We start from the raw sequence: 25,608 nt of genomic DNA, 5'->3' as shown, positions 1-25,608 counted from the left end.
CCTTTAGTCGCTACGACTTTTTCCCATTTTTCCCTCTCGGTGGGAAGCGACATTAGCGACGCTTTGGCTTCAAACCTCTCTGCGCCTTGGCTCTGCATCTGTAGGCAGGGTCACCGACACCTCCCTTCCCATCCCGCGGGCATCCAGAGCCTCATTAATGTTGATGAGGCACTCAGACGGGCGCCCCACCAAAGCCCATGAGGACACCGCTAATTACCTCCGGGTAATTACAGAGGCTCGCTGTCTGCCGGGGGGGCCGAGGGGACACAAACACGGCGGCGTGGCGGTGCCGCGGGGCGGGCACCCCTCATGCATATGCATGAGCTCATTAGCATGGCGACGAGCGCGGCCCCGCCCCCCGGCGGCCGCTTGTGCCGCGGCTCGCGCATATCCCACCCTCATTAGCATGCAGATAAGGGATGCCCCGCCCGCCATTAGCGCCAAGGGGTTCCGCCCCTCATTTGCATGCAGATAAGGAGTCCCACCCCTCATTAGCATGGCGGGGAGCGGGCCCCGCCCCGGCGGCCATTAGTGCCGCGGCGCCCTGGCTGCGGGGGCGGGCGGTGCTGCGCGCTCCGCTCGGCGCTGCCGCACGGCGGGGCGGGCGCTGCTGCTGCTGCCGCTGCTGTTGCCGGGCCTGCGGCTGCTCAGCTCCGGCGGCACCGGGAGGAGAGCGCCAAGCGAGGGAGGCAGGCGTCGGACCCCGCGGCGGCGCTGCCGCGATCGCCCCGCTCGGCTCCCCCATGGCCGCGGGCTGCAGGGACGGCCCGGGGCAGGAGAAGTACCGGCTGGTTGTGGTGGGCGGCGGCGGCGTGGGCAAGTCGGCGCTCACCATCCAGTTCATCCAGGTGAGGGGCCGCGGCGCCCGGGGGGAAGCGCTCCGCCCGCCGGGGCCTGGGCGCTGCCCGGCGCGGGGGGGCCGGGGCTGGAGCCGGCGCGGCGGGCGGCAGCTCCCGGCGGCGCCCTGGGATGCTGCCGGCGGGGCAGCGGGAAGCCCGGGGCGGGGAGGCGGCGGCGTGACCTTGAGGGGCCCGGGGCGGCGGCGGTCGGGCTGGTGCGAGCCCCCGGGAAGGTTCCGGAGGGCGGGAAGAGGCGGCCGCCGCCGGCGGGGTGGGGTTCGCTGGCCGGGCGCGCTGGGCTCCGGGGCCGCCGCCGCGCTTGGGACCGGCGGCTTCGGTGTCGCGGGCGGGGTCCGGCCCCGCGCTCCGCCCGGGAAGCGGCAGGCGCGGCCGGGGAGCGGTGGCACTCGGCGTCCGGCTCCGAAATAGCTGCCCCGGGCTGAGCATCTTGTGCTGGCCCGGCAAGGGGCCAGGAAGCTCCCGCAGCTCCCCCCGGGAGGAGCGGTGTTTGCGGCGGGGCACGCCGTGCCAGCCGGGACCGACCAGCGCCCACCGCCCCTCCGAGCGCCTGCTGTTGATCCTGCAACTTGTGGACAATTGAACTTTTTCGTCTATTCGTTTTCAGTAATAAAACACGCCCGAATAGGCGATACAAAGGGTGCGTGTCAATGGTACGAGGAAGATCCCTTTTTACTGTTTCGACGCGAATTCAGCCCGTACCTCCTTTACTTTTTTTCATCCGCTGCCCTGTTGCTGTTAGCCTTTCTACCTCTGTTTATGGTGGTAGGAGGAGACAACTACTTGCGTTGTGCTTGCTGCTGTTGCTGACGGCAGAGCAGCAAATCTGGAGAGCATGGCTTCTTGTTTGTTTTCTTTTATTCCACTGAGGAGAGGCGGTAATGCTCTACCTACCCTCAGACGGGCTGCTTGACAGCGGGGCACACTTGTCTTTTAATGCTTGGGGCAATGATGTTCTCAGCTAATATTTTGTTAGAACAGGTGATCTGAGAGCAAATAGACTATTTTTTTATTTCAGTGGGTTTTTTCACTCACACGTGCATGTGTGTGTTCATCAGCTCAACTGCTCCGTTAAGAATCTAAGCTCTGCAGCCTAGACTAAGTAACTACATAGAAAACAGCACTTTGAATTTTTGGATAAGTTCTGGATACCCAAATGCTTATAAGGTCCAATGTTATACAGAACATTAAAAGAGGGGTTGCTTTGGGAGAATTGGTTCTTTGGAACTAGTTTAGTTTGAATGGTGATTTTCGAGGTGTAGTGTTCAGGTGTCTTTTGTCAGATGTGTAGATGGCTGGTCAGTTTTAGGTAAAATACTGGCTGGTTGGTCTGTTTGAAGGTGATGGGGCTGGAATAACTGCAGTCCTCTCTGTGTCAGGACTAAATTCCTCACTGCTTGCATATGGAGATAATGAAACCCTGAGTTTTCTGCAGCTGGTTTGGGTTTGGGGTGCCGTTGACTCCAGCAGGGCTCTGCTGCTTTAGGTGGTGTTGCTGTGTCTTGCTGTGGCAGCAATGCGTGCAGCTGGATATGGCTTCAGTCCTGAGATGCTGCTGTCTTGGGAAATGTTGCTGAAGGGATTTCTGCATTCCATAGCAGCTTTCAGGGCTTTGGGATAACTTTATCTTTGCAACAAAAGGGCTGTAATTTATACTAAAGATGTAAGGAGGAAAGAAGGGGAAGTTCACACTTGATGCCTTTATATGGCTGCCTTTTTTAAGAGCAGTAAGGTTCTGCTGAGTACTGGATAGCCTCAGTATTTGAGTACTTGTAGAATGAATTCTTTAACCTGAAAGTTTGAGCTTAAATTACATATAAATGTGAATTTTGGGTCAAGTGCTGTGGCTGACACTTGTCTTTCAGCAAATATCTGCAAAAGAGGAACCTGTGTCTGTTTTGTCACATGTAAGGATCCTTTCAAATTAACAGCAGAAAAATAAATGGTTCACTTTGAAAGAGTGTTGAGGGAACAGCACCGTGGTGTTAAGCTGATACATTGAGGGTGAATTCTTCAAAACAACTTATTGTCAGTTTGCATTAAGTTATCTCCATCTTCTTGCCCTCTCGGCAGCTTTATCCTGAGATAAAATCTTGTCACTGCAAAGTGAAGTTTAGCAGAAAATTCAGCCTTAAAAAACCCCAAACAACCCGAAAGAAAACTGAAGAAAAATAGCTGGGAAATAAAGACCTGGGCAGTATCTCAGGTAGCTGGAGAAGAGTTTTGTGTTGTTTCCGTGCTTGCTGTGTGGTTTTGGACAATAAGAGATGAGGCTTGGTGTACTATTTATATCCCACAGCGTCTTCCTTAGCTCTTGAAGCTGTGATGTTATCAAGCGTGTGCTTTGCCATGCAGGCACCTGGGTAGTTTCTGTAAGGCAAGTGTACTGCCAAATACCTCGTTTGTCTTTTAAGGCTGCACAGAGACTGCTCCAAGTTGTTTTAAAATTGATTACAAGCAAGTCACGTGCTTCATTTTTGGAATTTCTTAGGATTAAGTGACAAACATGTAGTGGCCTTCACTAAAACGTGGATCAGTACTAGCTTTTGCTGCATGACAGAGCTTGATGTTAGTGGAGGATTTAAATTCTTTTTTTGCTTCTTTACTGCTTGTGTTTAAAATAAGGCTGTCACCAACTGAGTTTTGAAGCTTAAAAAGGAAAGCTTTTTTTTTTTCTTACTTATACTAGCAAATATTTCTACACTTGGCTTTGCTTTCTTTTTCAATTTTCAGTAAATTAGTACTCGAGTACAGCTGTTGCTTTTACTTCAGTGGTGCTTTTTTTTTCCAGTAAATAAGACTTTTGTGGTGACAGGATATCATGAGGAAGCATGTGCCACAATTTACGTTGCATCTTTGAAAGAAAACAGGAGATTCATATTTGAAAATGGGAAAACTCTTCCTTGATTTCAGATAAAACAAAGGGAAACATGAGAAAGTGAGGATGTAAGAAGAACCAGTTAATCTTCTTTCTTCTGCCAGCTTTGTGGGATCTCTGCACAGCCCATCCTTCCCTGCCTCGTTCAGATGATGGTGGGAAAGCACAGAGCATTCGTTCCTGCAGGAGTAGCAGTGGCTGAGGTTGTGGCAGTGCAAAGTGCTCCTGTGCTTGCTGCCCTGTGTGTGTGAGAGTATCAGTTCCTGATGATTGCTGTGCCTGGAACAGCAGTGTATTTGTGAGGAGGCTGAGTGTGAGCAAACCCATCTCGTACCATGGAAGCTCCTTGGTGCCCCGAGTTCATTAGTCTCTGTGCTCATTAGTGCCGAGCAGGAGTAAGTGAGGTGTAAGTGGTCACTTGTGTACAGCTGCCTGTGCTTGCCTCTCAGACACTCATCTGACACCTTGGCGTAACTTTGGAGCACGAATTAGCAGATCAAAGCTTTCAGTGGTTAGATGGAGCAGTGTGTTCCTCTAAATTCTTCCTCTAGGGGGGTAAAGGCAGCTCGATATTGCTGTTGGTGGGCCAAGATACCATCCTGGAAATATCAGATCATTTCCTTTAAATCAGGATATGATAGATGAACTTACTGCTGTCAAGCCTGTGCACTGGTAAGACAGGAAGTGAAGATGTTTTAATTGTGGAGGAGAGTTAATGGGATGTTGCAGCTACAAACTCCAGGAAAACAGCAGTGAATGATAGCTCAGCATTACACCACAGCATTTTGTAAAAGTCTAAGTGGTAGAACTAAGCATTCCTTCTGTTATTGAAAACATACACAAATAATCCATCATGCTCACATCCCAAGAGGCAGAAAACTTTTAAAATGCATTGCAGCCAGTTAACTGGCCTCTTAGCAGGCTGAGGTATTTGGGAGTATGAGCTGTGCAGAGCACACAGCTGTTGCCACAATAGCTTTCCTCCAGCTGTCATGCAGAGGTCTGTCACAAAATACCCCACATTCCCTTGTAACTCAGCCCTTTGTAATATTCAGGTTTCCTTGCTCAAAGGGAATACAGCCTAGCAACTACCTAATCACCCTCTGATTTTTTTTATTTTTTATTTATCCTGCAGTTGCCATTTACTTCATGGTTTTTTGGGGTTTTTTTTTGCAAAACTGAATGATAGCTAGTTTTAGCAGTATGCAGCAAGAAAGCCACTCGTATTATTTCAAGCCTGCTGTGCAAAATACTGTCTATTTTTGATCAGAATTGATAAATTTATTTGTCCTGGTGGTTTTTTCCTTTTTGTAAAACTGCCTTTTGTTTTGTGACAATGACTTGTATAGTTTTGCATGCTGAGTAGGCTTGGGTGACTTGTATGAATGTATCAGTTAATAAATGTCCCTAGACCCTTGAGATGGTATTGAATGGATGTAATTCAGTGTGGCTGAGTTGAGCTCAGTTTGTCAGTCAGCTTAATGTTACCTGTGGTAGTGCATGAACATGTTTGAAACTGCTAAAACACTTAACACAATACAAAATCTGCGTAGGGCTTCAGTGTTTGGGGCTTTTTTTTTTGTTTTGTTTACTGATTTCATGTGGTATTTACAAGCTCAAATCTTACTGCCAAGTTTGTAAAAGAAAATACTTTTCCTACTGCTCTTAAAGTGTCTGTAACAAATTCTGATTGGAGCTGAGCTTACTGTTCCACTCACTAGTGAGTTAAATTAGTTGGATGTAGATTTTTGACTCTTGAATTTTAATATGAGACACTTTGTCTGAAAGCAGGCATATGACTTGCAGATGGATGGTTGAGCAGTTGTTCAGGCTTTTTTCCCTTTTTCCCTTTCCTTTTCCGAGCTGCTGCTTTTACAAGGCTGTTCTCATTAACTAGCAATAAACCCAAAGGTGGGTTATCTCAAAGTGTCTTTTATCTCTGAAATAGCTGTTGGGCAACAAAATGGCTTGTTCTGAATTTTATGCTCTATATATGAATTCCAAGCTCCAAAATAGAGTAGTAAAGTAGATTGAAAAGCAACAACTGAACGTGCAGCTGGTGTTGGAGCCGGCGTGCTGGGTGTTTGACAGACCCTGATGTCTTGGTGCCCCACTTCCCTCTGCTGGGCTTGGGATGTGCAAATCCCTCCACAGTTTCTGGATAGTCTGACTAACCCTCTCTGACCGTCAAAAAATGCTCTTGGAGTAAGCGCACAAGCAAATTAAAGGAATTAAATGCCAGGGATTCCAGGCTGCGGATTCACGCAGGGCTACGCTGGGACTGGTATGCTCACACTGAGATAAAGCTGGGGCCTCCTTACCGTAACTCGAGGTGACAAAATACAGTTTAGGAGCAACTGATTGTCGACATCTGTAGAGGTTAAAGGTGGGAAATAAAACTCCTAATCAAAACAAAGGAGTTGTGATGCAGTCACCTGGAATAATAAGGGCTGCTTGTCGCCCCTCTTGTGAAACTTGAACCGCTCGGCTCCTCGCTTCCTGCAGCACTGCTACCAAGCAAAAGTCTGGGCTCACTCTGGTTACAGATCTACAGCCTGGGGACGTGGTAGGTGACTTCAGGCTTGCCTTGCAGGCAAGCAGGAAACCTCAGGCTGTGTCTGAGTGTTCCAGCACGGCCAGCAGTGGGACATTGAATCCTGTTAGGCAGCAGTCACGCCTTGCACTGGTGCGCTCGCGGGGTAGAGCTGAGCTGGGTTCAAAAGCTGGCATAAAAAAAGGGCTTAAGTTTTGAGATACTCACCGTTCTGGTTTTGAGCGATTTACAAATCCTTTTCCAAAGTGAAATTCCTGTGGGATAACTTAACCCACGTGGCAGTCCGAAAGCGCCTTTCTGTGCCTTAGCTCCTAGCAGTGGCTGCTTGTATAGCGAGTAAATATTGATGTACCTTTTGGTTATCAGGTCGACTCCTACTGCCACTTGCACAAGGAGTGCTGGCACAGTTTCCCAGATTAGTGCCTGGCATGCCCTTTGCCCTCCCGGGGATGAATAGGCAGCCGCTGGCCTCCAGCCCTGCGCCTCCTTCCCGTACTAGAGGGAGAGGCTCCTGCCTCTGGTTTTGGCTGGAGCGCTGAATTCCAGGGCTCAGTAGTGGTGGTGGAGGGTGGCTCTTATAAGTAGGGCCCTTATATTCCAAGAGTTTGGAAGGGCCTAAATGGCTCGTTTTTTTATACCTTGTGCAACCTGTTCGCACTTACCGAGAGCATTCCCGGCACTGGAAATGTTGTGACTGAACTCCTTGAGGTATCCAAAGATAAATACCAGCTTCGTGAAGTGGAATGCAAAAGACTTCTGGCTGGCTGGTAGGAAGCTAGGCTTGCTGCAGACCTTCCCAAATTAGTCAGTCTGCAGGTCTAGACTGGTGTGACACAAGCAGAGAACTTCTCCCTTTGTTCCAACAATTCAGGTGGCTTAGCTGTGCCGGTTTGGTAGTCTCGTCTTCAGTTATGGTCACAAGGCACTGTTAAAGGAAAATGGAACCAGATCAATGCACCACTCCTTGTTCTAGTTCAAGAAGTATGTAAAATCAACATTAAAACAGAGATCATGCTTGTAATTGGCCCTTTTTATTTATTTTGTTTTTAAACTTGTTGTGCACAGGACATGTCCAAAGACTTCTGGATGTAACTTTGAACAACCAAGACAAACTCTTACTGTGAGGAGTAGGAGGGAGCCAGATTGAAAAGTTTAATTGCAAATAATGCACTTAGGCAATGCTGGCCTGCAAGGGATTTGTCGTACAAAGCTGCTGGAGTTCTGTTTTGAAATTCTGAGAGACAGCAGTGGTAGCCTGCTACTACAAACTTGTAGTTAGATCCCAAGTGAATGATTTCTGTCTGGGCAGTGAGTGAGGCCCTTTCTGTTCACCCTGAACTGTATCCTTCTTTATGAAGACGTCCTCTGAGTGAACAACTTTTTTTCTCGTCTCTTTTTTATCATCTCTTCTTTGCTATTTTGTATGTTCTGTCTCATGTCTCAAGTGTGGTTGCAGCCTGGGTTTGGGATAGCCTGTAGGGCACTTAATGGGAACAGGTCTTTCCTCTCTTTAGAGCTTAATTACTTAAAGGAGATAGCAAACAAGGGATGTTTGCTTTGCCTTTTCTTTTCTTCACCATGCTTATACTTAAGCTGGTCACATCCCAGTGTGTGAAGCTCATGGTACACAGTGGTGCTTCTGGATGGAGCTTTGGTGAGGTTGAAATCACTTTTTTGTAGATTGCTTGCTTTTACTAGGGTGTTTTTAAGAGGGTTGTCTGGACTGCTGTGTCATGGACTGTTCATGGTTAAGCTAAAGAAGGTCACATATTCACATTTGAAGTGCTTGATCTTGAGACTAATCAAGCATTGTGTGCAAGGGCTGTTGTTGCAGCGAGGTCAGGGATTCTAATCTGCTGCTGGAATGGGAAAGGAGATGGAGAACTTGGACAGAGTCTCAAACCTGACTGAGGGCGGGCTACTGAGGAAGACTGTGTGCACTTCTCCATTGCATGGGGAAATGCCACAGACTCTGCTTACAGGGGGAGATCCTGTTGGATGATGGAGCTCACGGTGAATCTCTGTAACATACACATGTGCTAAATCTCACAAAGAGACTAAAGAGGACAAGGTACCTCTGGAAGAGGCTTGTGTGGAGCTCCCCAGACCTGCAGTTGACAAGTGAGGGCTGCATATGTGACCACGAGAGCTGTGCTGGTGCAGATGGGGAACTGGAGGGCCTTGAAAGCGAGGGCAAGTTGATTGTTTGCTTTTTAGAAGGGACTGACACTGGGCAGGCACAAGGCTGGGGAAATGTTTTTGTTCTTCAAGCCTGAAGAAACAGGGCTTTGCTGTAATTGAAGGTTTAATTTGATAAGCTAGTACTACAAGTAAGGAAAAATGTTCAGAAGGTGCCCCTGCTGCCACAGCAGTTTGCCATTACAGCTATTTACTCCCTCCAGTGCACCGAAACTCCACAAGCCATCGGAGTTAAAAATAACCAGGGAATGTTTTTACCCGGGATCAGTTACCCTGTCTGGTTCACTGTGCAGCTCTGCAAACAACTTCATCTGGCAGTCGAGCTCATTTAACCAGCCCTGCACCAGCTTCTCGGTTGTGAGCAGAAAGTGGAGTTTTTGGTGAATCCAGATAGGAATGAGTTCAGGTGATAGGAATGTATGCAGAAGGGCACCATTAAAGATAGCATAAAGTGCTGGCTGCTGGGACCAGCGTTGCTTTAATAATTAACTAGATGTTAGCACTGACACATAAAAATGGTGCAGTTGAAGAAAAAAAATTAGTATAACACTCACAAGCAAAGTACTCCACAAAAATCTTTATTCAGGGGACCTAGGAGAAGCATTTTTTCTCAGCAGATTAGCTGTGGGCACACACATTAATAACTATCAAATGTGTCACTTTCCTCAAGTCTTCTAAGCCAGAAAATAAACTTGAGCTTCCACACAACTTACCAGCAAATTGTTTTTCCAGTCCTGTTCAGGGTATTCTGTAACTGTAGTGATATAATATGTTGAGTCACCAGTTATATTTCCTAGGAAAAGAAATTTGTAAAATCACTCTCGTTACCATTTTGAGTTTTCCTGACAAAACTAACAACCCAGCTCATATTGCAGAGCATCTTCAGTATTCCTCATTTAAGCAGACATAAATCCATAAACCTGCAAGCAAATCTGAGTGTTTTGCTTCATACGTGGTAAGTAGACCATGAAATGGTAGGATGCCAGTGATAAATCTGTGTGAAAAATCTGGCATCTTTGGGTAGAAAAATGATCTACTAAATTTCTTCTGTTATATTGGACTTGTTCTATGCAGGGAAAATAAGTGGGATTACAGTAATATGCACTGCTTGAGGTAGGGAGTTACTTAACTGTGTGTTCATAATATTTCTGTGTTTCTCCATCCTTTTAAGAAGGTGCTTTATGATCATGTAGAAAGGTACCAGTCTATAATGTACTTGTATATGTGCATACAGTGTTTTCCTCTAGTAGCTCACACTAACAAGCCTTCATTAGCAAAACCCAGTAAAGTAATGGTGATGTATTTAAATGGATTCTGGCTTTGCATGACCCAGTATTACTGAGAATGCAATAGTGAGTATATTTTAACTTTGCCTTGCAATTTCAGTTGCTGCTTATGGTTTTTTTTTCCTGGCAGCTTGTCTTTGAAGTCCTCCAGAAAACACAGCATCTTTGCCTTTGCATCCTATTCTCCTGCCTCCTCTCAGACCCCCAACTATGTTACTGAAACTTGACCACATCCTGAGAGCTTTCCAAGATGTGCCCATACGTGCTGTGTCACTTTGATTTCCCATACTTTGATTTTTCCTTGAACTGACGCTCCCCCTCCTTGTGAAGCAGGTTTGCATCTTGAATGGAAAGAATGGGAATTCTCAAAATATAATGGATGGAGGTGATAGCCTCCTGTGCTTAGCACCACTCCTGTAGTGTTGGATCAAGCTTTTTTCTGATGGGTGTATGCCATGATAAACATTTTCCAGACCCTCCAATTTGAAAGTGAGCCTGTGAGGCCAAAATCCTTCTTAGCACATCAGCAAAGTTAAGCAGCTGTGCCTTGTCTTACCATCTGAGAATATTTGAAGGAGACCTGTTAAACTGTGGAGATAAATCTGATTTCTGTCTCTGTAGGGGCCTTGAGAGGGACGTTTGTGATGGGGTTTTCATGCTTCTAGAAATGAATTGTTCTGTCTGTGCCATCCAGTGGACCAACCACTTTGAGTATCCTGTCTTGCTTTTATTGCTGGCTCTTAGCAGGTTGTCAGCAAGCCACAGTAGCTTTGGTTTCCAGCTCTTTAGAGTCGGTTTAACTACTTCTCTAGCTGCTGGGACAGTATTATTTTATGTTGTACAAGTGATGCTACCAAGTGAAGGAGTACTAAACCATAAAGCTCTTGTCTGGTTTGATTGCTGCAAAAACTGCGTGTTTAAGCTGTACACCGTACCTGGAATTCGGGAGTTTTAATCCTCTGGGGGCACTCCTGAATCATCAAGAAATTATCAGAAGGGAGTCAGGCTGCTCTCTCTAACTTCTTGAGCATGATTTTACCATTAAATTTTACATAAAAACCAGGCCTTCTGTCGTAATGTAATTTAAGATGCTTCTGCTTCTGGCAATTACATGGTTTGTAACTTGCTCTGTCATCCCGCATCAGCCTCGGGGTGATGCTGTAGGAAGAATCCCAGAATCACGAGTGTCCAGGTAGAACTGGAAGAATTCTCTGTAGCTCATGGGGACCAGCAGAGCCATGGTGAGGGCTTTGTGCAGGCAGGCTGGGTGGGACAGGCAGCAGCTTCTGCAGTGGGTTAACCACGGAAGATGATGCACGTACAACTGCAGCCTTGTGCAATGGGGGGAGGTTAACCCGCTCTGGGGGCAGGCTGAGACCCAAGGGGGGTTGCTGCTCTTGCAGAGGGCACAGGGAGGGTTGTGAAATGGCCCCTTGTGTGTAATCCTGACGAGCGAGTCCTGCTCTGGGAGCAGAGGGTGTTCAGCTGAAGTCTCGGGGTTCAGACCGTGTCAGAGCAGCTGATGGAGCAGGCGGGTTGGTTTCTTTCAGGTTCAGCTGATAATGTCAAGGCAGCTCTGAAGTTTTTCAGGTGTTGTGGTCTTCTGGCTGATCTAGCTGCTGTAGGAGCCTGTAGATCTCAGACCACTGAGACTGCCCGGCGGTGGGTTTGCTCTTTGGTCTGTCCTGAGAACATCACTTAGTACAAGGAGACGTTTCAAACAGAGTGCTTTACTTTCATCAAGGATGTTTAAAACCTGAAGCATTTCTGAATTCCTGTATCTGTGACCTAAATCTACTAACTATAGAAAATGTTTTGTCTCACAAAGAGTTTCTGCTTTGTTTCTGCCTTGCTGGAGCAGCACACTCAAATATAATACTGCAGACATCTCAAGTTCTTTGAATTTAAAAAAGACACTTTCAAGCACAGCTTTTGAAGTAGCTAAAGACATGTTTTCCTTTAGCTGTCCAGAAGTTTTTGCACCCATTGGAATGGATATAGTGTCTATCAGGTAATTGAAGCATTTGACAAATTATTTTTGTCTGTTTAACTATTTTTAGTCAAGTATATCCTACAAAAGTTGATAAAATTCACTAGCGTTTGTAAATTTGAAGTTGCCCAGTGTCTCTGTTGGTGGGACTGAATGGGAAAAGAGCCTCAGATCTGAAGTAGTCAACTTCCTTGTCCCATTATCTGCCTCTGCCGTGTAGGTTACATTCCACACATTTTTAATAGTGGCTTCCCCTCCTCCTTTGCTGCTTTGACTTGTTTTGTGGGAGGGCTTGAATATTTCTACTGACATGCCAGAGGTCCTTTCCCAAAAAAGGAAACTGATAATAAAATTGTTCACTTAGAGCAGATTTTGAAAATAATCTGGTCTGTGCTGATCTGTGTGTCTGTTTGTTGAAACTGGGGTTTAAAAATCCAGTTGATTTGGGGATTTTGCTCAAGGTTTGAGTTTTGTTTTGTTTTTTTCTAATTTTTTTTCTTGTAGTTTAAGAGCTAAAATTGCACCTTGAAATTCTGTCTTCTGTGCATGTCTTCCATTTACAAATGCTTTGAAGAAAATAAACAAAAGCCCTGCATCTCTTGAGCTGATCTCCTGAAAAAGATACTGGATGCCTGCCTGCATGAGGCAAGGGGGTGATCTGGAAGAATTTGTTCAGGGTGATTTCAGAAGATGAATAATTTAAACTGCAGCCACTTGCATCAGACTAGATAATTGAGGCTGGGTTTTCTAACAGCTGAACAGCTTATGTTAAAACTTAAAAAACTCCCTGCAGCACATGTACTTTAGGTAGCTGTTTTGTACATGAGTTAATCCCATGCCAATTGAGTAGCGTGAGAAATTGAAAAGTATCTCAGCTTTTCCCCTGTGCTAGGAGTTATGAGATGCTACTGTGACTGCCTAGCACTATTCACCTAGTTATTCATCTTTTTGTAACTCCTTCCTTGAATGGACTGTCTCTCCTCAGTCCAGAAAACACGTGATAGATAGAGGGAAGGGGACTCGTGCTCCTTGATTCTCCTGGACAAAACCCCATGTTCTGTTATTGCTGACAGAACATCTCCAAATTGGAGCACTGACTTCTGTCAGCCTCCAGCCTGTGCTTTGAAGTGTGAGCTTTTGCAAAGGAACTGCTGCCTGCTCTCCTAGCAGTGGGCTGTCACTGCCATTCCCGGGAAGATATCCCCAGATTTGTTTTTATGTCTTCAGGATCTGACGGTCATTTCCTAAACCCTGAAGCATGTAGACTGTCAGTGCCAAAACTTACTTGAAGAGGACTTTGTTATAGCTCTGCTTTCCTGGTTAAAAAAAAAAAAAAAAATACACACACACACATATATATATATATATGTATAATGAAAGAAAACTATCAATGCTTTAGTGGGCTTTGATTCTATTCTATTCCACGTGTTTGTAACACATACAGTCCCTCCAGGCAGCTTTGAGTTTTGGTCATTATGAAAGGTTGAGTTTAACACACGCACAGGAAATGAGTCTTCTAAGACTTATGACTTAAATTAAAATACTTTCTAATGCTGGAAGAAAGCTGAAAGGAGAAACTACTTGCCTTTAATTGGTAGCATCCAGCCTGTCTTTGTAACTAAGATCAGCTTTGCTGCCTGTTAAACGCTGGCAGGGCTGTGTGGTGCTAAGGCTGAGTTCAGAGGGATGTTCACACTCTGCTACATCCAAGTTAAGCTATAGGAGAAGATAAGGGCTTCTGAAGGGCTTCTGCTTGCCCCACTGAGGGACTGCCTGTCGGGGGGCTTCACCTGTGATCACTGCAAATCTGAATAGTCCATTATTCTAAGTGTGAAGAAGTTGAAGAACCTGTTTCTAATCTATAAAAATGGAGAGAAACGAATGTGCTTTCCTGTGGTTTTTGGTGCAGAGGGTTGTCTGCCTGTGCATTCCACGCTCTGTTTTCTCTTCACTGAATGCCTTAACCACAAGATCTCTACTTGGTAGAATATGGGAGCGGAAATAGCAGTAAGGTTTTTGTTTTTTTTTTTTTTTAACTAACAAAAAAAACACCAAAAAACAACCCTCTGATTAAACCCCGTGCATTCTAAAGCTGCCTTCTGAAAGTAAACAGATTGAAGGTCTTTGCATACTGCTCACACATTTTAAGATGGCAGCTGTACTGCTGCCTCTTGATACCTTTAAATGAAAGATTTGCAGGAGTTCTTTGCTCAAGAAAGCAATCAAATAATGATGTTCCCTACTTATTTGAGGCAATACTTTATTACGTGTGCCTGTCGGACCAGGGAAGACCGTTGCATGTTGCAATTTGAATTTAGATGTTGCTCTGTAGATCAATTTCCTAATGAAAACAAGTGGCTTTAGGTGACGGGGTATGTTCTTGCCTTCAGGGCAGAATGTTTTAAGCTCTTTTCCCTACTAGATGTATGGTAAAGCCCCTTTTTCACATGCTATTAACCTGTTAGTAGCAGGTTAGCAGAGGTTGGAGTTAAGAGTTAGTACAGAAGGACTGTGACATGTAGTGAGTCTGGTTGGTTTGATATGAGTTCCCTGCTTCTGTACATGTTCTGAACTGGGCTTGGGTAATTTACTTGTTAGCTACTCATTTCCTGTCAGTCTGAACTTGCTTGCAGAGACAACTTGAATATTGTTTGTTTCTAATGTTTTTGTTTGTGGATTTTATAATTGCTGCATTTCATGCTGCAGAAGCTTTTGGGTTGCTTTCTTCTTCCTCTTTGTGTGGGGTAGCAAGGCCTTCTTGTGCTGTCCCTTCTGCACTCCAGAATCAGCCTCTGCAGGATTGTGGCCTCCAGAAATTAAGTGAGGAAAGGAGGGATTGCTTTGGAGGAGCCTAAAAAGTGAGTAAGAGCAGCCACAAAAAGGATCTTCCTTGTAAGTTGGTTCTAAACTGTGGAGAAATCAAATGTTTTCAGTGCTGTTTGTGGAATTCATAAAAGTACTCTTTTTTGAGCTTGCTATATGCCTGAAGGATATTGGTCTAATGTGGTTTTCAAAGGCAAAATATTTTAATAATAAACAAATTAGAGTTACTTTTGTGGCAGTCGCTGTTCACAGTGTCTGTCCTGAAGAAGGAAGCTTCCCTGAAGATTTGTTACAAGTTGGTAGTCATAAAATCAGAGGGAAAGATAGCAGCTGCTAGTGGAACCTGCTTGTCTGAAGTGGAGAAATACAACTAGCATGATCAAATTATTTTTCATCAGCCCTTGTCCTTGCCTTTGATCATCCTTGTACATGGTTTAGACAATATATTTACCAGTGCTTTTCATGACCTATGTTCCTCTGATGTGCACCTGTGTTTTCCAGATAATAATGCTTTTCTCCTCAACTGATGACTGTAAAAGAAAAATGCATAGAGAAGTCAGCCTGTATCTTCTAATGCAAATGAAGTAAAAATCATGTGGTTTGGCTGCTCTGTGCAGGCTGGCTTGTAGGTTTAGAAAACAAGTTTATTTGAGAACTTATGCAAATTCTTTGTAAGAATGAGTGCACACGGGGCAGAAGGGAAATCACCTTGCTGGAAACCCCCCGAGCAGATCTCAACTATTGCTGTTACTGAACTGAAGTAGCTGAATTTGAACCCTTAGTTTTTAAGTTCACACCTTCAACAATCTAAAAATCCCAAAGCCTCACAGTCTTCATAAGGAGGTGATGATAAACTGGTCAGTGTGAGTATGCTGTAGGAGAAAAATAAATTCTTTGCATTTTTAGTGGTGTGCCTTCCTTATTTTCCCTTAAAACTTGAAAGCCTGCTAAAACACTAGATTATCTTATTCAGAACAGGAGTAGAAGGAGAGGGAGGGAAGAATTTATTCTATTCAAGTGAAATTTGTTTCAAGAGTTGTTTTTGAAGGTTTGTGTGGACCTACCTGGGTGACTCCAAAGATTTAGCTCTTAGGAAATGGCAACAGAAAACTGGGCTCAAATCTGTTTAAATAAGCACATAAAGTTACAGTTTTGGAAAAGGATGAGAATAATAGTTTGTTTACCTGAACTGAGCTGAGATGTATTGTGTGTAGTCTGATGGTGCTTCTGTCCTCTTCTGGTTGGGATGGGACATTTCCCTGAAGCAAAGCACATGACAGAGCAAGGTCCCTCAGCCAGAGGTCTTTCCTTTCTGTTGATGGTTGGTGTGCTAAGCCTTGGGATTCCAGCAAAGGCCATACTGTGGAGATACCATCTTGTCAGGATTTGTGTGCCTGCAGCATAGATGATGTCCCAGAGGCTTTTAATATGAGGATCAGGTGAAGAGCGAGGGAAGAGTGTGGAAAGTTTCTAATCCAGTGGAGGTTTGCATCCTTGTGGTGCTCTTGTGTTCTGTAGATGCATTTAATAGTTTTCACAGGGTTTGCTGCTGTACTGTAGGAGGAGCATTTGTTTGCTATATTAATCTGCTTGCCCAGTTACTTAAGGAAAGCTGTGTTTACAAGCTTTAGAAGACAGAACCAAGGGTGGAGAATGACTCTCCCTGTCACAGCATGTGTGGCTGGGTCAGTGTATGGAGCACTTGTGCTTCAAACAGGGAATTACAATACCCATTGTTTCGTGAGAAAAGGTCTCCACTGGGGAGCTCAGGTTCAGCCTGAGCATCCAGCTCTGGAAGGAAATTAGGCACTGTTTCCCTTCAGCAGTTCATGTGCTTCTGAATGGGAAGTGTTTGCTCTTAATTTGATCTTTAAACTCTTCTTCCCTTTGGAGGAACTTCACTCACGCATGGGTAGAGAACTATTTTGGAACTTGCTCTCATGTACTGTTATATAGATTGTTAGAGAGGAAAATACTAAACAGATCTTCAGTGATCCTAAGGTCTGTGTGACTCTAGAAAATACTTGCTAGCTCAAACTGTGAATTCGTGAAATAAGGTTGCATTGCCTGTAGATGTGGTGTTTGATACAAATCGTGGTTTTAATCTGTTACTTAGAATCAGCTCCACTATGGGAAGCGATGGTGCTCAGCGTGAAACTGCTCCAATCTTTTATTTGCCTTCTTTACTGCTACCATAAATGGCCATACTGTAAAAACATTTGTTGACTGTGTGTGGTGTTTGATTGTGTAGTGCCTCAGCTGAATGTTTGCTTGCAGTTTCTTGATGTGGTTCGTCACAGTTGTGGCTTTTTGAAACGTAAAAGTAGGTGTTTGCGCATAAAACTAGTTTGTGGCATGAAGTAGATCTTAACATTAGACCAGGTCTCCCAACATGCATCTTGGTGTGCTGTGTCTCTGGGTTTTAATGGAATGACAAGGGTCCCTTACAGCAGATGTTTGGCTTTTTTGCTTTAGTTATAAGAACATGTGGTTCAGGGTTAATTGCATTCTCACTGAGCTATCACGTTGCTTTTAAGACATACGTGCTCTAAAAGTACAAAAGCCAGGATTGACATCCAACTGAGTAGGCCCTCCAACTCAAAAAGTCGTGGGAAATACTCATATAACAATCACAGAATCAGTTAGGCTGGAAAAGACCTCTGAGATCAACAGGTCCAACCTTTGACTGCTCACAACCGTGTTACTCAGACCACGGCACAAGGTGCTTCATCCAGCTCTCATCCCTCATTAACATCAATGCCATAGATATTAAGTAATGTTAGTTATTGCTATCTTTTTCTATTCCAGGTGGTGTCTGTGATAATTCATAGTAAAAAATAAACTCCCTCTGAGATTTCTATGTGTTTCCCTGCCCTGTGAGCGGGGTGATGCTGACTAAGAGTGGTACCACACCCGCAGGTGCACAGGCGAAGGGGAAGAAACACTGTGGTTGGTTTTAGTACAACCAAATGTTTTGCTGGTAAATAAGGGGTTTTTTTAGATGGAAATCGCTGCTTTCTTAAATATTTAGACTGACTACTGAGGGTAAAAGCATTTTTAATAAAATTTGAGGACATAAATGTGTTTCCATTTGACACTCTTCAAAATCTGAAGTTGCTGAGGCTGGAAATTCTGGCACTGCTTAAGAGCATTTTAATTCTGCTTACTGGGGCTTTAGGTTCTCTTCCTTTTCCCTGCAGATCTGCTAAAAAGCTAATTTAGCAAGACAGTACATATAACCAGTTCTGTGCAATGAAATTGTACTCATGTCAGGATCAGCAATGGTCAAACCACTCAGTAGCTTTTGGTTCCTGGAATTGGTCTGTGTGCACATTTCCCTGTATGTGAGTTGTGACAATATTGGTCACATTGTGCTTTTAAAGTCTTGGCTAATTGAGAGGATGGTGCTACTCAAGAACTTGCCTCTGTCACGCTCCCTAGTGAATATTCCAGTTGTGAACGATTTGGTTTTGCGTCTGCCGTGCTGCTGGGGCGGGCCTCTGTGTGGTGCTCGCTTGGTGGAACAAAAGGATGGCCATCCATGCATCTTCTGCCCAGAAAGCTTCTGCCCCTTGCTTGTTCTGTGATTCTGATGTTGATTCTGGTGCACACTGTAAAACAACTCAGGAAAAATAGGTACCAGCCCGTTTGATACTCTTCAGCTGAGTATAAGCGAGTGTGGATTCTGAAGGAGGTGCACAGACAATGCTAGGGCTGCACATAAGCTTCATGTGTCACTCTGCAAATGTGCTGATTTCAGTGATCTTGCTGAATAACCTTGTGCCACTGAGGTGCAGGGTCTGGAGATGCTGCAGGACAGCATGTTTGGGTTGTCTTGTGGGATGCTGATGCAAAACATGGAGTGGAGCCATAAATTCTGTCTTCCCAAACATGAGTCTGGTGGTTTGGGCTTCCTTGTTGTTTTTATTTATATTTAGGATAAAACTTTCTCTTTTACCTCATGTGTTTCTTCTAAGAACTTCAGCTGTCTGCCTGTAATGTGGAAGTTCCAGTAGACATGGCTTAGCTTCTGAAAAGTCAGAAATGAAGTGCTACATAGGCTATTGTAAACAATCCTCATGGGCTGTCCTGTGCCTTAGCCACTTGATGAGAAAACCAGGCTGAATCACGCTGTTGTCAGATGGGAAGGAGTAATAACCTTTGATCTTGAAATCTGCTGCTGCTGGTAATGAGAGAGACTATGAAGACATTCTTCAAGGACATTAAGATTAAACTTCTCTGCAAGCACTGATTAGGTTGGAAAGGAAAGCACTGTACTTCCCTGGTATCTGTGATGGAAAATACCCTGTATTGCTTTTTTTTTTTGAAGTGGATTGTCCAGCTGAAACTTTGTTTCAGTTACACTAGTCCACACTGCAGCCTCTTGCACCTATGTACTTGATTTCTAAGCTTTTGTTCTTCCAGAAACCTGGAATTTTGAGGACAGTGATATTAATTTTGGACAGTTATTTCTGAAGCAGTAGTGTCCACATCTGTGAGACTACAGATGTGCTTAATGTGCTTGTGCTTTCTGACATCATGATGTCAGGTCAGCCTGCATCCCTGAAATATCCGTGTTGGGTATCTCCCTGCTCACATGGGGTAGGATTTCTCCATCCTGACTCTTCTAACAACTCTACCACACACAACACATCCGGCTCCAAAGGTGGAGTGACCACATTGCTTTGCTAAGTTCAGTTTACAATGGCTAGGTCTGGGCTCTTTTTCTTCCCATCTGTCAGAATTGCATCTGTTGAACACTGTGCCCAAGCAGTCGGACAAAACAAAGGCTTGTGTGCCAGGAAGGTCTGAACGCACTGTCCTGAGCATGAAAAGGCTTACGCAGCCTGCCCTGCCTTGGAAGAGATCCCCTTCCTTCCTTTTCACTCTCACAATTAGGTGGGTTAACCTGACACCTTATGTTAGAGCCACGATAAAAAATGCTCTTCAGCTTTTTTGTTGTTTGGCTCTAAATCCCAAAGTGTGGTTATGAGTGCTTCTCCTTGATGTGTCTGAGTTAAAAATCGGGTGCTGAAATTTGAATCTCTTGAAAAACTCCACTTGGCAGAGGGGGACATGAAGGTTATGGAGCTTTTTGCTGATTTGGGAGTGAGTGGAGTGCTTTGTTCTGCTCCCTGGTCCCTGTGGGAGCCCGTGTGCTGGCCAGGCTCAGAGCAGCCAAATCTGCAAGTACAGATCACATGGAAAAAACCACTTATTGACCAGTGCAAATTCTCCTTCTTTCTGAGGTTTTGCTGCTTAGTCACAAACTTCTGAGAAATGGTTTCAGGTGGAGGAAAGCACATTTTCATCTTAGAATACAGTGTGATTGATGACTGATATGGATGTGCAAAAAAAAAAAACCCCTGGGTGCGCCCGGCTGCTGAGCTGCTGGGCCTGCAGCATGGGACCCTTTGGGTTATTCAGCCTGGCTTGGTGTGGCTTTCATGCCCTGTCACTGTGGTGTGTGGAAAACTTCAGAAATTGGTGTGTTAGAAGTGTGTGTTTAGTGCTTTATGGCTGTTGGAGTTTTTAGCATGAATTTCTGGTTGGCGGCTTGCCACCTGCAAGCTGTTGAGACGCCCTTTTCTGAAGGAAAGTTACCCAGTGTGTTTTTATTTTAATTAATTTTGCAGCACATTTTACCATTGTAATATATGCACCAGGCAGCCTCTGATGCTGGCACTCCTGAATGATTAACACACTTTGAAGGAGTCCATTATTTCATGGGTAGGCAACCAATTATTTCATTATCATTTAAAATTGTCATGCTCCAGGATAACTGCTATGTGTTTTACTGAGTTGGGTGAGGATCTGGGGGGAAAGCTAGTAATTATTAGCCTTGCTAATGAAAATAGATGGCTAAATAACACACAACTGTAATTTCAGCATTCCTGACACTTCTGGTTATGACACTTTCCTAACTTAAAGATAATAGTAATTGTCTGTAGTCTGCAAAATTAGTCTAGACAGTCTAATCTAAGGCCAAAAGGTTGGAGTTGAATAAATATGTAATTTGGGCAAATAAGCTCTGCTTATCTTCTTGAAGCAATAGTTCTTATTAGATGGAAGTGCTATTTTATAGCTTTTTCCTAAATAATTAGATTTTAATGATCAGTCAACAAATCTTTGAAAAATAAAGCACTCCAGACTTTGCTAATGAAACTAAGTGTTATTGTGTTGGATATTGTCCAAGCTGGTGTTCAAAAATTCCATGGAATTTACTGGTAATAGAAAAAACCCTACAGGACAGGAGCTAGTGCATTGCTATCAATGTCTACAGTGACCTGGCAGTGTAAATAAAAATGTGTTACTGGGTCTGAAAGAGTAATTTCAATGTTTTTGTTTCCCAGCAGAACAAGTGGTATTATCAAAACTTCTGGAAGCTTTCATTCTTTGGGTTCAGTCCCTTTTGGCATTTATATATTTGAGCAAATTGTGTATCAATAAAGTAGTTGTATATATTAAAGTTGGATCAAAAGGTGTCTCTTGGTGATATTATGTGAACTTTGTTAAGGTGTCTGGACATTTAAATGTGGTTTGCATGGCTAGTATTTATTTGGGTGAGGGATTTTTATAATTTTTATGTGGCAATTTGGACTTTGTGGCAATCAGGACTCAATCATCCTGAAGGCAGCAGGCAATTACAGTGGAATGTCAGAACTGGGGATGGTAAAACCTTCCTCTTTCACTAGGAAGTTGCTGTAGCTTAATTGTAGAATGAAATTCTAGCCTAGAAATATTTAATCGCAGCTTGACTCATTCTAGAAAGCTGTAGGCTCTGGGTTTAGTGGGCTAGTCAACCTGATTCTATCTCCATGTTAAACAAATGTTTCAGGAGGAAGAACATGGAGAATTTACCTTCCTCAGGCTTTCTTCCTGACTCTTTCTGGTGAACCCACCAGAATAAGAAAGGTGTTAACTTCAAAGAGTTTTGATCTTAGCTCGCTGTGGAGTCCCAGGGATCAGACATTTTCAAGTACTTAAAATGTGAAATAGGGGTTAGAATTGCTGGAGTGCAGCTTTGTGTTACTGACTCGTTGGCCTAGAAAAACTTCTTACTTTAATTAATTTAATTAATGTAATTGTTTGGCTCCAAAGGTCTGTAACCTAAGCTAGACGATCTGAAAAGTCCAAGTTCTTCTTTGTTAATAGACTGGAAATGCCCTAAACTAAGCTGAAGTCTGTCACTGACTGTGATTACTTCCAAGTTACAGAAGTGAAGAGAGGTTTTAATTGACTCTTAAGTCTTCTCCACTTACTGTACTTAGCTTATAAACCAAAATCTCTTAATTTCACTGTATATCTTGTGGTGTTCTAATGATTTAATGTGCATGAGAAAAAGTATTCTATGACTTTTGCCTCACCAGGGGATTTTTGAAGCAACCTTACTTTTTCTCTTACAGCTGTAGTCCCCATTATCTGGTTTTACACAGTCCTAAAATCAGATATGTACTTTTGAAAAAATATTACTGCTTTCTTGAGAAAAAACTTGAGTTCATCATGAAGAGCTTGTGTGAGCTGTTAGTTTTCAAACTATCTGAACATGATAAAACTTTATAGATGAAAAGACAGTGTCTTTTTCTTCCTTGAATTATGAGTGGTTAAGATGAGGAAGATGAAATACCTGGTGTGTTCATTGTTCCTGCACATACTTACTGTGAAGCAAAAATGAAATGAAATTAAATCAAGACCCAACTATGCTTGCAGTATAGAATGTGCTTTACAGTCAGACATGTTTCAGCTTGAGAAATTGCAGGGCTGCCTTCAAAGAATTCTGTAGGTGCTTACTGGCATTACAGGGCAGTCACTGAAGGCTTTACAAAGTCTTCCCAGACAGTGAAAGTGCACCCTCTCTGATCTTGAGCAATGAAAACTGCACCACTAGGAAGTACTCTAAAGTTTAGTGCACATATTGCCTAAAGCAGGTCTCTGAGTGAGTGTGCTTGGTGTTTGGTGTGATTTGATTTTGAGATATTTGAGGATTATAAACTGGAGGGAAATGTTCACAGGCTGTTAATACCAAGGTGCTGTCTTGTGGGGAGAGCTGTAAGCTGGAAACTGAAAGGGGACCCCTAAGCACAGTGCAGATTCAGTTTGAGTTTAAAAGGTGAAAGCTGTCTTAAAAAAGTATCCGTCTGCTGTTTTTTAAGGAAGTTAGTATTTTAAAAGATGTTCACATGCATTGAAAAATATATATGAAAAGAAAAACCAGTCTCATCAGTATGATGTACTTTACATTATGTTCATGTAGCCCACATACATAATTTGAACCATAGAATCCTTTAGACTGGTGAAGGCATTTAAGGTCATCAAATTGAGGCTGTACTGGTATCTGATGGTGTGTTTAAGCTTGGCAGTGTGTTAGCAAAAGGGCACATGACTTTTCAGAAAAATAGTTTTAATGAATATTCTTGAAACCTCTATAATTTGAATATGCCCTGAAAGGCTGTCTTAGTCCAAGTGGCAAAGACACTTTCTTTTCCCCAAGCAGATCTACTGTATCTGGGTTTATTTTTTTTTCTTACTGGATCTTGTAATTATCTGTTTAGCAGTTACACTCTCCATATTTCTACCTGTAAACCCAAGTTATTTTGCCAGCCATGCCTTAGGTGCCAGGTTTGAGGGAGAAAAAAAAGGTGGGGCTGGAGAAGGCAAAGCTGCTTTATTTAAATAGCAGTTAGGGGAAGGGAAAAGAATAGCAGACAGTTTTTTAGGCGTGTTGAGATGTGTAAGAGCTGATGGATGTTCCCTGTCAGTGCACAAAAGTCAGTTTGATTTCAGTCTTTCGTATTCCTGAGTCTTGGTGTACTACGTGACTGCAGAATCAGTTGATGCTCCAGAACCAACCTGGCTCTTGAATCTGTCACACGAGTCACTCCTGCTTAACTGGGGATGAAATCTGAAATTTCCTAGCATACAGCCATCTGGAGAAATACCACTGGATATGAGTGTGTTTATGGATACAAAATCCAAGTGTTCATTTAGGAAATGCAAAAATTAAAGGTACATAGACAGATTTATGTTTTAACATTCAAATTGAGGAAACTTTACCCTCCATACACTTTCCCCCTTGCCCCCCACCTCCCCATCCTATCTCATCTTTCCCCACACCTGTGAGGGATGCAAAACTAGTTTTGTTATTAGGTGTTCTGGGTAGTGAGCAGAACAAAGCCCATGTAGAAGAGAGCCATGGTATATTTAGCTATGTGCATTTAAATATGCCTGTGCACTGAACACAGTTTTCTTGGGAGTTTTCTTTTCCTGATGTGCTCCCACAGTTATCAGTGTCCATGGAGGGAGAGGGGCAGAAGAGTGTGTGGCTGTGTAGCAGGACTCACACTTTTAGTGTTTCCAGGCTAAGCACAGCTTTTGACAATCCTTGTGTTGCATAAAAAAAATTAAGGAGACTTACCTCTACTTAACCAAGTCAGGTGTTTTTTTCTGTATCCTACTGTCTTTGACCTGTATGTTGGCAGGGGAGCAATCTAATGGATGTACTCTAAGGCTGCCGTGGCTTATACACAACTTTGCATTTTCCATTATGATTTTCTTCTTTAGTAGAGCCATTAATGTTTGATTAAGCATGTAGTTAATCATAAAGTTTGGTATTTTATGTATGTGTTGCTATTTTTTCAGGAGCAAATTAAAATTTTCAACTTGTGTATGAATTTACAAAGGGCTTTGTAACATGCCAGTGGTGGGTGGGGACACAAGTTGTGTTCCAGGTGCTCATGAGACCACAGCCTCATTTATTATTCAGAGCTCACTTAAAGACCCAATTCAAAAGCTCCTGGGCTTCATATCTATTGACTGAGATCTCTCTCCCTGCCCAGCTTCCTGGCCAGGGGTGTGCTTGCTGCTCAGCTTGGATGGGGATGGCTGAGGATCCCTTCAGCTTACCTGGGGACACATTCAGGCATGAACTAGGCTGTCTGAATTGGATTTGTGTTATGGTCAGATTCACTTTGTCCAGGCCAGCTGTGCTGTGACAGTACTGTGACAGGGCTTAGTTTGTACATGTCTCATGTCATCTTTCTTTCACTGGAGCTTCCTTCAGCTTAATCCTCTTCTCTCTTTGTGCCTCAGTTTTCTCTCTTCATGAAATTAAGTGTTTCACATCACTGGGAAATGGCAGTAATTGAAGTTACAAATGACATCTGTTTCCCTGGATAGCCATAACAACGCTGACAGTACACATTAGAGCACTGGGAAGTAGTGCAAATTGAGGGAAGCATCATTGATTACTTGCAAGCACTGACTATCTTTTAATTTATATTTCTTGGAGGAAAGGAATGGGTGCTCTTACTGTTTGTATAATTAAAAGAAAGAACATCTTAAAGATTTGTAGGAATATGGGATGATTGGATGATGACACACTTAGCCTTTTGTAGCATGAGGCAGTGTTCTAATCATTATTTTGTTACTCTGGTCTTTATCAGGATAATTCTAGACCATTGGTCTCCTATTCTCTCAACATTCAACACCAAAATATTTGCCCTCATTCTGTAAAGTGTGACTGTTTATGCCTGAACATTTGTGTTTGAAATGAACATTTGTGTTTGAAATGCTGCTGGGTTGCTGTGGGTACCTCCTGCAGCCCTTTTCTGGCACAAAACCTTTGCAGAGGTGGCACTTTGTGTCATCAGCCCCAACAGCATCCACCTTTTGCTTTTCCAGCCCAAACCAATTAAACCTGTCTGGAAATACTGGGTCCTGGGGAGCCACCTGCTCCTGGGGAGGTGAATGTTTGCTATTGGAACAAGCTCATCAGAGACTCTCTGATTAGTGTTGTGCTTTTAGTGTGTTTGGGTTTCTCTGTGACCTAAATGCTTGGGGCTCTGCAAAATGCTAAATTTGTGTATTCTGCTCGGTCTGTTCCTTTATTCTGGAATGCAGTCTGGGTTTATGTTTGCTTCTATAAATCAGTTAAGGTTTTTTTACTTCATGTTTTCCTTGTTTTCTAGCCAGCCAACTTGTGTGCTCTAAAGGAGCTCATGTGCTGTGAAAAGAGGTTCTTT

At 43.7% G+C, this 25,608-nt stretch overlaps 1 protein-coding gene across 1 annotated transcript in view; it reads left to right on the top strand.

Moving 5' to 3' along the window:
* The first annotated feature begins 553 nt into the window (after nucleotides 1–553).
* The window catches only part of RRAS2 (RAS related 2), a 42,431-nt gene continuing 17,376 nt past the window's right edge, over nucleotides 554–25,608 (top strand). Inside the window, exon 1 of the mRNA XM_005529011.3 lies at nucleotides 554–848. Coding sequence (XP_005529068.1) covers nucleotides 744–848 — 105 coding nt within the window. The 5' untranslated portion in view covers nucleotides 554–743. The remainder of the gene's footprint in view (nucleotides 849–25,608) is intronic.

The sequence above is a fragment of the Pseudopodoces humilis genome, chromosome 7 (genome assembly GCF_049639895.1).
Source record: "Pseudopodoces humilis isolate 2021_Gansu_Grassland_sample_001 chromosome 7, ASM4963989v1, whole genome shotgun sequence".
NCBI lineage: Eukaryota > Metazoa > Chordata > Aves > Passeriformes > Paridae > Pseudopodoces > Pseudopodoces humilis.
Note: the sequence above shows the minus strand (reverse complement) of the source record. Positions and strands in the feature narration are given on the sequence as shown.